Source organism: Thunnus albacares, chromosome 1 (assembly GCF_914725855.1).
Source record: "Thunnus albacares chromosome 1, fThuAlb1.1, whole genome shotgun sequence".
NCBI lineage: Eukaryota > Metazoa > Chordata > Actinopteri > Scombriformes > Scombridae > Thunnus > Thunnus albacares.
Genome location: NC_058106.1, coordinates 24810015 through 24821155, shown reverse-complemented (window position 1 = coordinate 24821155; position 11141 = coordinate 24810015). Strand labels below are relative to the sequence as shown.

General features: G+C 39.1%; 1 protein-coding gene across 1 annotated transcript; it reads right to left on the bottom strand.

Moving 5' to 3' along the window:
- Positions 1–89: 89 nt before the first annotated feature.
- Positions 90–9307, bottom strand: spg7 (SPG7 matrix AAA peptidase subunit, paraplegin). The gene is made up of 17 exons (XM_044351464.1): positions 8734–9307; positions 7868–7970; positions 7694–7783; positions 7345–7586; positions 7105–7244; positions 6805–6907; positions 6595–6720; positions 6245–6407; positions 5867–6040; positions 5649–5773; positions 5273–5375; positions 4973–5083; positions 4759–4874; positions 4437–4593; positions 3732–3895; positions 1918–1995; positions 90–1759 (listed from the first exon to the last, which is right to left on the bottom strand). Exons 1-17 carry the CDS (start codon positions 8950–8952, stop codon positions 1553–1555), a joined length of 2421 nt encoding a protein of 806 aa, XP_044207399.1. The 5' UTR covers positions 8953–9307; the 3' UTR covers positions 90–1552.
- Positions 9308–11141: the final 1834 nt, after the last annotated feature.

Here is an 11141-nt window from a genome sequence, read left to right as displayed (position 1 = left end):
TGCACGGGTTTTAACAGGTTAATTCCTAATTCATGCATCAATTCATATATGGCATTAAAATAGAATATTCCATAAAAGTGCAACACACAGAAGTTTAAATAAAACTTTATTTAAATATTAAGCAAGACTATCCAGGGACTTCATATTCACTTTGTCAATCAAACCAATACACAGCCCCTAATACAAAGATCTTGTTCCAGACAAAACACTGCCACAAACTGACCCATCTCATCCTCAATATGTATGTTTCACAGTGAGAAGACGACCAAAGGATTAGGAGTGTTATCTGCTGCTTAATCGTCAATTTGCATGACAGACACTTTTAAATGTCCGCCTTGAAATGATTTTCCTAAATCTGCATGAAACACGATTCTCAAGGGACAATTCAGTCTATTACAATAAATTCCAATGCCAGTTTTTACAGCAGAATAGCAGCTTAAAAACATCCTAAGAAACTTAAGAAAACAACTCCTGCAGCATAATCCAGTTCTTCACTATCCAACTAGCATCTTTCAGATTTCATGTCGTGTCATCAGTTTCAAGATCAAGTGGAAATTTTGCCATTTTTTGGCAAAACTATGACTGTGTAAACAGAACCGCAGCAGGGTGGAATTACTAATCATAAGAACTGTCCAGTCAAATTAACAAATCAAACAGAAGCTGTCAAACAGAAGTTTTCCTAGAAAAGGATATGTTTTAATTTTAACCACTACTGTTCCAACTCAGTCAATAGATGACTCTTGTTCACACTCTTATATATAAATGTCAAACAAACAGTTGTGATTCTTCTTTGTGAAAAACTGAGTATAGTTTAATGCTGGTCATTCGGATATCAAACACAACAATGCAGACTTCAACGCGTTTGTGTACACAGGAGTTACCTGAATTAATGCAAATATATTTGGTGCATATGTACTCTCTGCCAAGGTAGAAAAATCACCCCTAAAGACGCTTTTTTATGCATAGAATAACTGGAGTAACAGATGTCCAGAAGCTTCCTTGCAATATCATCTGCACACGTGAAATAATGTGCATTGTCAAGTGCAATACAAACCTGTACTTGCTCTGTTTGCGGAAAAATAATCCCACTTTCACCTAACACCACACTGTGTTGGACACATTCTGTCATTGTTGACTGCACAAACAGTAAATGTTGATTAAAGGGCTTTTCTACACTATTTGCACTTTAGGCTAGTTAGATACATCCTGTTTAAATAGACTTGTTATTGCTGCTTGCATGGCATAGTAATGTGGCTGTGCAACAAGCGCATGAGGAAAATGATGGAATTCTTCCCAAAATCATCTGCACTGGCTTGTTTAGGCCTGCTTCAGATTATTGAAATGATCTAACTGGAAAAAAGTGCAAATAATTATTTGCAGAGAGGCTACAAGGATTGCAGTGTTTTATGAAACTTTTATGAAACATAGTTTAACTTTCAGACTTTATTATTTATAGCTTTAACGTGAGGAATCAACGCCAGGTTTCATAAAAGTCACTCACTCCACCAAACACAGCAGATGGGAAATAATTCTGAGACAATACATTTTAAGATCAAACCAGCTGTGGGTTCATGTCCTCCTCATTGTGTTTGCGGGGAGGTGGCGGAGGTTCGTCCTCTCCTGTGTCTTGTTTGTCCCTCTCAGCCTCCAGCCAGCTCTGTGGAAGGATCATCTTCTTAGGCCCGTGGGGTGGAGGTCCCAGCAAAGCTTCGATGTCATCGTAGTTCACCACCTCACGCTCTAACAGCGCATTGGCCAACTGGAAACACAGACCCCCGACAAGTTGTGACTTACTGTAACTTGACACTAAACCAAAGATAATACAGTGTTGTGCTCGATGAAAGCAAAAGGCTCACAGCTACCAAAATGCAAATGATGTTGCCTCTACATGTAGAGTGAAAGAAGGGAAGAACTTACTATTGTCAGCTTGTCTCTGTTGTCCATTAGCAGCTTCTCTGTGTGCCTGTAGGCACGGGCGATCAACATCTTAGCCTCCTGAAAGAACAAACATGCTGTGATATTTATTCTTCATGACAACAATAAACAACATTCAGAGTTCTAGGGAGGGTTAGCAGAGGGATTATATGTAGTCCTATTTCAGAACACATAAGGCCCTGTTTACACCTGGCATTAACATGCTTGGGTTATCCGATCACAAGTGAATAGCTCTAAGTATATGTGTGAACGCACCAAAGATGCATTAAACATGCATTAAGATCCCATCAATCAGACCACATGTGGAAGTGGTCTGAGCCGCACGTGGCCACATTCTTTTAGCAAAGTCAACACAGTGGGCACATCTCAAGTCTCTTATTTTATGGCTCCTCGCTCCTCGACCTGAGCCAGAAGTTGTTCCTGATGCGCCATTTTGACGAGCGTCCCAAGTCTCTTATTTTGCTCGGAGGAGCGAGGAGCGAGGAAACATGAGAGCAGCCTTCACGGAAGTCTTTCACTGGCCGACACGCCCCCTTATTGGATATCAGTTATTGATTGGACGCTGCAGCTGATCTGACTGATCTGATACATCACGGCAGTTTCATACCGAAGTGGAGACAGATTACAGATTCAATTTAAGTGTATCATTATCAAGTTCTATGCTTTACTTGTTTTCTGATTCATTATGTAGTTAAAATCTATTAATTGTCAGTCTGATCAACAAAAGAACCATAAAAACTTTCTTCATTTATTAGAAAGATTTTTCTTTTCATTATCTTTTCACTATCTGCTGTGATCATTATCGCCGTCATCAGAAACGGACATCGCTTCACATGACGCTTCAGAGGAGAGGACGTCTCATGTCTCGTTTCCTCTCTCCTCGCTTGGTTCCCTTGCGTCTCTCCTTGCATCCACGGTGGGAGGGACTAAGACGCAAGGAAAAGACACAAGTGAGGGAAACGTGGATGCAATTCAAGAGACTTGGGATGCACCCAATGTGTCCTGGGCCACACTGAAGGACCGCCTACTCAACTGACTTCCTCTATTTTCTGGCAGACTAGGCACAGGAATTGCATTGCTGCCTCTCGTTCCGTGAACCCTCCATCCAAAACTGTGTTCAACTTGTTTGATAACAGGATAAAGAAATGCATTTGAATTAAAACACGAAATCCACGTCCCGTTTTTTCCCTGTTTTCCCGTTCGTCTAACCTGTTTTCATCTTCAAATCCGCAACTGGAATAGAAATTAAACCAAAACCAGAAAACAACTTGTTTTTCGCTTGTCTGTCTAAAAAAGTATTTCAGAAGATAAATGTTTAATTCTGTTTCCCCTGAATACTTTCCTCTGTCCTGTCTAGTTGATAACTGTAGTTTTTAAGTTTTGCTGCACTGCTTGACATAATGGAGCTCAGGATTCATCAGGAGGACGGCTGCTTTACTCCAAAATATTTCACTGTATGAACCTGGACTGTGTGTATTTAACAGCTGACTTTTGTATGTGAGGACATTAACATTAGATCCTGACCGATCCTGTCAGTGTGTCTGGAGATTTAAATAATCAGTGAAGTTACACTGCTGTGCCTCTAAATGCACAGCTGTGGGGAGATCGCTGCATATAACTCTATATATGTTCAGATGCAGTGTTAGAGCAAATCAATAGGATGGGTATTCTCCCAAGACACATGTTAATAGGAGGTGTAAACAGGGCCATATTGACATTATGGCTTACTGAAATAATAATAATAGTGTGCTAATGTGGGCTAACAAATAGAAAACTAATCCAATTTTAGAACCCACGTGGTCCATCTGCTGCTGCAGACCCTGGCTGAAAGGCCGACGTCCAACAGCACCTTGCTCCTCCGTTTCTGGGAATGAGACCTGGCCGACACTGTCACACATGCCGTACTGCTTCACCATCGAGTAGGCCACACGTGTCACCTTACGCAAGTCATCCTGAGCTCCTGGGGACACAGAGGTAGAACAATGAGTTTAACCCAAGTCAAAATATACAGTGTTTTTGTATTTTACATTTTCTATTTAAATCTTAGATTTTTGGCTGAAATTTCTATCCAGAGTTAAGAGTTAATCAGAATTGATAGTTGATTAGTGGACAAAAAAATTCCAAGTACATTAAAAATATGGGCAACCAATTGTAGTTGTTTTCCTATGACAAGAAAGAAATCTGCTACTGGAGAGACAAAATTAAATTTGCTTTCATCGCGGTTTCCCTAATTTGACATGATTGAAATATCCTGAAACATAATTGCTAAAATACAAATATTCTACAGAACTCTTGAAACATTTTAATCTTATTTGAAATAAGGGAAATAATCTCACTCTATTTCAGGACTTAATAGGGTTTATTTAATCTAATAAACTTTAAATAATAAACAACTGAGATTGAGAAGGGCTAGAAATTTGAGCAGAACAGGATGATGTGCCTCATAGGAAGGAGATGATATGCATGTGAATATGCTGTGGTTATGTATAGATGGCATGTACCTGTTGTAACCTTGTTAAAGGTGATAGCCTCGGCAGTTCTTCCTCCGAGAGCCATGCACATTCGCTCAAACAGTTGCTCCTTGGTGAACAGATACTGGTCACGAGGCAAGATCTGGGCAAATCCCAGAGCCGCATTAGTCCGCGGTGCGATGGACACCTGAAACACACACGGCATGATCTATTGATGATTTCAACTAAAGAGCTATTAAAACAGTGAAATGAGCTAGAAGTGAAGCCTTTCTTCATTTATAAAATTACTGTTTAAGGATTGTTTTAAGGCCTTTTATATGCATCCATTCGTGAAGACCCTCATCTGTGTTACCTTCATGACTGCCTCTGTATGCTCAAGTAGCCATCCCACTAAAGCGTGTCCAGACTCATGGAAGGCAACCACTCTCTGCTCCTCTTTAGATAGGATCTTACTCTTCTTTGCACTTCCTAAAGACACACACAAACAGATATGCACTGAGTAGCAACTCAGACATAACAAAATTCATTGTTTTCCTACAATACAAGTAGTGTTTGCAATGTTGTACCTGCTATTACTCTCTCCACTGCATACTCAAAGTTGAAAGTATCGATGGACTTGTACCCCTCTCTGGCAGCATGCAGAGCAGCCTCGTTACAAATGTTAGCAATGTCTGCACCTGGAGGGACAGAGGTTTCAAAATCATCTTACTGGGATGACATCTCTATAAACATTTTTGTGCTGTGATATCCAAAAGATGTTCATAGTTGTTGAACAAGTGCTCATTGATGTTGACAAGCAATTATTCTGTCAGGACCGAAGATGTGCATACATTTATATGAGGACAAGACAGTAAATATGTATATACCACTGAAGCCTGGGCTGAGCTCAGCCAGACGCAACGAGTAGAAATTAGCTGGTTGGGTCAGCTTTAAGAGCTTCAGATGTTGCTCAAAGATCTCCTTCCTCTCCTAGAAAAACAACAACAAACATGAAACACATTAGATTTAACTGACAAACTCTGTCTGAATCTACTACACAGTTAAAGTGGATCAGTTTTGTTAGTGTTTTCTGTTTGATTGCTTGAGAGTATATAATGGAAATACCAATTTATAGTAAAGGCAAATATAGGGACTACTTGAGAAAGTGCCATAAATTTCCTTTATGAACTTATTGTAACACTGGAATTTATAAAATCATAACTTCAAATGGCACAACTAGGTTTTGTGACTGCTTGAGACTACCTGCAGGGTGGGCAGATCTATGAAGATGTGCCTGTCCAATCGGCCGGGTCTCATCAGAGCATTGTCCAAGATATCTGCTCTGTTAGTGGAGGCGAGGACAATCACATGGTCTGTCGTTCCCATTCCTGCAGAGGTAAAAGAGTTCAAAATGACATCAGTGTCTGCAAAGTTAGCCTGTAATGACTACAAGCTGCTCTGAAATTTCAGGTTTAACTCACCATCCATCTCTACCAGCAGCTGGTTCAGGGTCTGCTCCTCCTCAGTGTTGGAGAAACCTGACATGTTGGTGGAGCGCTTCTTCCCCACAGCGTCGATCTCGTCGATGTAGACGATGCAGGGTGCCCGGGCACGAGCCTCTTTGAACAGACTCCTCACCCTGGCAGCACCCAGGCCTACACACAAAAACATGATATAATTCACATAAAAATATAGGATTAATAGTAACAACTAAACTAAACCTACATCAAATACCAATACTTGACCAATACTTTAATAACCATAGCATGACTGAATTATTCTAAACACAATACATTTTTGAGGAATAATCAGTATGTATGTTGTATGCCATATCAATTGCTAGTGCTATCCCGGCATACCTCCAATAACCTCCACAAACTCAGAGCCAGCCATCGCCAGGAAGGGCACCTGAGCCTCAGTGGCTACAGCCTTGGCCAGCAGAGTCTTCCCACAACCTGGAGGCCCGAGCAATAACGCACCCTTGGGAACCTTGGCTCCCAGCTGGAGGTATCGTTCAGGATTCTGAAAAAGATAACATGAACATGAAGCTAAATTAAAGTTGTAATCATGTGAGATACAGATGGTTTATCTACAAGACTCAGATTTATCAGGTAGATAGTTGATAAATGATAAGCTTGTTTCACATAAAAACACACGTGTTAAGTAATATACGAGACAAACATATTTCACCCTGAGTCTGGACGCTTACCTTGAGGTAGTCGACAAATTCCTTCACTTCCATCTTAGCCTCATGCATGCCCGCTACATCTTTGAAACTCACACCTTTCCCTGACTTGCCATCCACAATGGTGAACTTGGCCATCTTTAGCTGATTCTGTGAAGTACATTGTAATATGCAGATATTACTCTGTTGAGATCAAACACACGCATGTAAATTAGTTTAAGTGCTGTTACTTACAAAAGCACTGAAGCCACCCTCTCTGCCACCCATGCCTGCTAGACGAAAGATGTACCAGAGAATAGCCACGCCGATGGCTGCCATTCCCAGAGCATAGACCGCACTGCAAAGTAAACAGATAAAGAAACATTTCATGAGGTTTTAAAAATGTCTCGCTTATGAAATTACTAATGAGAAGCCCGGCATAATCACAAGTTAATTGAGAATGTTTTTTGTGGTTGACACATTCCTTCAAATTGCTTAGAAATGCCCTGCATGCACCTCATGAATGTATTTCTTCCAGAAAAGTCATGATCTTACTTCCCAAAGAATCCAGTGCGTTTGTAGGAGACCGGTATCCTATCCTTTGTGTCGATATTCAGCTCTTCTTCAGCAGCTCTCAGCTTCTCCTCAAATTTGTCAATGTTGGCAACCTGCATTCTGTACATGAGTGCCAGCCTCTGCCAAAACAGGAAATGAAACGCTAGCATGCACATTGACTGTAATAATTCAGATGCAGGTTAATTGTTATGTGTGTGTATTCAATTCTGCTCAACATACAGGCCTTCCGAAGATAACTGCTCCAGGGTGAAGGTAGATTTCTACAATGTCACTCTCGGGAACGACTTGTACGCGTGACACCTCTCCCTTAGCCAACATCTCATTGACAAAATCATTCCAGGAGATGTTACCGCCACTCGTATTGATGGAGTTCAGCAGGCTCATGATGAGCGCTATAATGAAGAGGGTCCGCAGGCGCTCCCGGTACATCTGGTCCTCCTGCTCACGACGTTTCTTCTCCTCTGAAAGGTGAGGTGGATTACGGAAGAGGAGTATAAAGAGGATCAGGATGGAGATGGAAATCAATGAACTGTCATGTGACATATAGTTAGAGCAATATAACCCTTACCTTCATCTTCCTCTGGAGTTTTTCCCTTTGGTCCATTACTTTTATTTTTCTCTTGTTTAGATTGAGATGTACTGAAGAAGTTTGTTGCTCCTGTAATCAAAGTGTTTTTCATCATGTGTAGCTAGCTAATGAAATAAATAAACATATTCAAGTTGATAAAGAATTTGTGTGTACCTAACAAATTCACCAAACCAACGGGATTTCTCAGCAGGTTGTTCCTAATTAATTCTTTGCTGATTCCCACCATGCCAGGACTCAAAGGTCTGTAGAGAAGACTCTAAAATGGGAACATTGGGACAACATATTTTGTTGTGACAAAATATCAAAAATACATGACAGAGGGGAGATCAAATGATTGCACGTTCATTATGAATACAACATATAAACAAATCCAACAAATATAGAAAATGTCATCACAATACGATTAATTTACAACAACAAGCAACATGAATTATCTCAAAGAACTTCCACAGTAGAATAACATATTAATCACATATATTAAAACCATCCTAAACTACAAACTGAGAAACATATCTAATCTATCCAAGGGAATGTCTTTAGCACGTTTTGAATGGGTACTGATGATTGTCACTGTCAGTAGTCCACTTCCAAAAAACAGTCACCCGAATATACTCTCAATTTAAAGGAAGGTTAAGGACATTTGAAGGGGATCTTTTAATAGCCAGTATGAACAGAAGAAATTATTACAGCCAGTAAAACCTCTTTCAGTGTTCATATGGGCACCTGACTGTTGTTTTAAGACAGACTTGAAAAATTGTGAACCTGTCCTTTAAGTTAACTCTCACAGCCACAACTGATATTACTGGTGGAAATCGCTGTGTGAATAGTGAAGCTCGTTGTTTAGGCTAGTGGTATAACTTTACACATCACACTTCACAGACTCGTTGCAGATTTTTCTCACAACTCACATCACTAACAGTCACAAAGTTACCCAAATCTGGGATTGCACAAAAAAAAAAAAAAATCATTCGTCCAACTACGATATTTAGTCAATCTATTATGTGTTTGACTTAACTTACCTGTATAAGTTTCTCTGGCTGACCTGTAAGTGTCCGCTGTGATTTTGAAATGGGCATCTTTCTGACATTGGCGCACCTGAATAGCACATTTTTAACACTATCGCTATATATCGGCTTGTTTGCTAATATGTGAGAGTTTTGCCTCGACAACGTCCACGTTAAACCTCTACTGTATTTCCTACAAAGGTTAACACGGCCCTGCAACAACAAAGCTGCCATACCGTCGGTAATTACTGAATACTAGACAGATGCAATGGCATAGCATAAGATTTCTATGTAACTAAAAGGTGAGGTTTGTATGTTTTAGCGCGTTTGTTTACCTCTACCTTTAGCTAGCTTGCTATGTTATTCAACTGTGCTGCAGCGCAAAGATGTCAGCACGAAAACCACCACTGCATCTAGCTACTCCCGTACGTCCTCCGCACGGAAATTAAAACACAAATACAATACTTATTTACTCTAAATTTAATTTTATCGCCATTATTTGATTGCCATTATTGTAAAGGCTGTGTTTAGGCTGTGCTGAATGTTGAATAATAAAGTTTAACGCATCTCGTATCCTTTTAAAACATCTTTACCTCGAACTTTGAACTTCAACCCTCCTTATTGTTCTTCAAGGACCTGCTAGCTGCGCATACTTTTGCGCAGGAATTATATATTTTTTTTTTGGAAACTGGGAATGTTAAATTAAATATGAAAAAGTTAACAAATTAAAATGAATATAAAAAATAAACATAATTAACAATAACATCAATAAAAGTCAATATACCTTAATTAGGGTCTACAGAAAATATTTATTCGAAATATAACAGTGTGCATTCACTTTTTTTTCGTCATAAGGGTTAATGTATCTATGCACAAATTGAATTCAACCATAAAAAATATTAAGGCTTGAGAAGGAATTAGAGAGGCTTGCACAGGAATTTAAGTTTAATAGCTCTTTATAGACGCTATTCTGCCCACTTTTTTTTTTTTTAAAAGAAAACTCACACTGGATATGTACAATATGCAAAGACGTAAAGGATATTAGGGCTACAACTAACGATTATTTTCATTATCTATTATATCAATTATTTTCGATTAGTTGTTTGGTCCTTAAAATGGTGAAAAATGTCGATAACTTTTTCCCAGAGCCCAAGGTGACGTTTTAAAATGTTTTGTCTTGTCCCGACCAACAGTCCAAAACCCAAATATATTCAGTTTATTATCATAGAAGGAATAAAGAACCCAGAAAATATTCATATTTGAGAAGCCTGAATCAGAGAATTTGGAAATTTTCTTCTTAAGAATGACTCAAAACGATTAATTGATTGTAAAAAATATTTGGTGACTAATATAGCTAATAGTTGGCAACTAATTGATTAATTGTTGCAGCTCTAAAGGATATACATTATGATTTACCTGTGACATTTTTGAAACAGCAATGTATTGTTGTGTGTATTGATTTAAAATAAATGTAAAAAGAGAAAAATAAAACGCTTAATTGACTTGCTTTCAAGCACCAATGAAGCATATACCTGCTCCAATGATACTTATGAAACAATATCATCATCAATATCATCAAGTGATTCTGTGGTCAGAAGTTCAGAGGTGGACCTATTGAAAGTAGTACTAAATTGTAAGTATTTTTTTCCAAGAGTGTTGACGCCTCAGCAGTACTCCAGCAGAGAGCGCTATTAGTCAAGTTGAATGAGAAGAGCTCTGGATTCAGTAGACTTCAGTCCAGTTTAAAAATAATGAATACACATGGACACATTTTGCTGTCTGTTGTAAGATCACTTGTTTTGATGTGCCATGCGGTGTCAACAGTATACATGTTTTTATTCCAAATGATCACCTGAGCAGGTAATTTCACTGATGACCTCCTCTTCTTTACTTGGAGGAGAAATTTGCTGGTGGAGTCGTTTGGTTGGAATGAAAACCTGCAGATATTTGGCTCTCATCTCCGCTTTAAATAATCGTCGGCAATACTGTCATTAATAGCGACGTGTACAGGTCAGTTTGAGTGACATATAAAGTAACCCAATGAGATTAGAGGACTTTTCTTTCAGCCAATAGGAGCCTTCGTTCCATCCCCGTCGCGTTTCAGTTTGACCATAGGTGCGTCAGGTTTGAACACCGGCACGCTCCGCTTTCTCTGTCTCATCTGACCCACACCGTGTTTTTGAGGTATGACCCGTCCATCGAAAACAAAAATTAAATTTTGATGAGCGCTACAATGTATGGTAAATATTAATACCGCATACATTTATGATATGTGTGTTAACTATTATCAGTATTTAATGTATAATTTCTGAGGTTGCCTTATTTGGCAGCTTTATAAAATGATTAAAAACATACTACTACTTTCCACAGTATACACCAACGTTCGCATTTTAATTAACATACCATAATTCCAAAGATGTCCA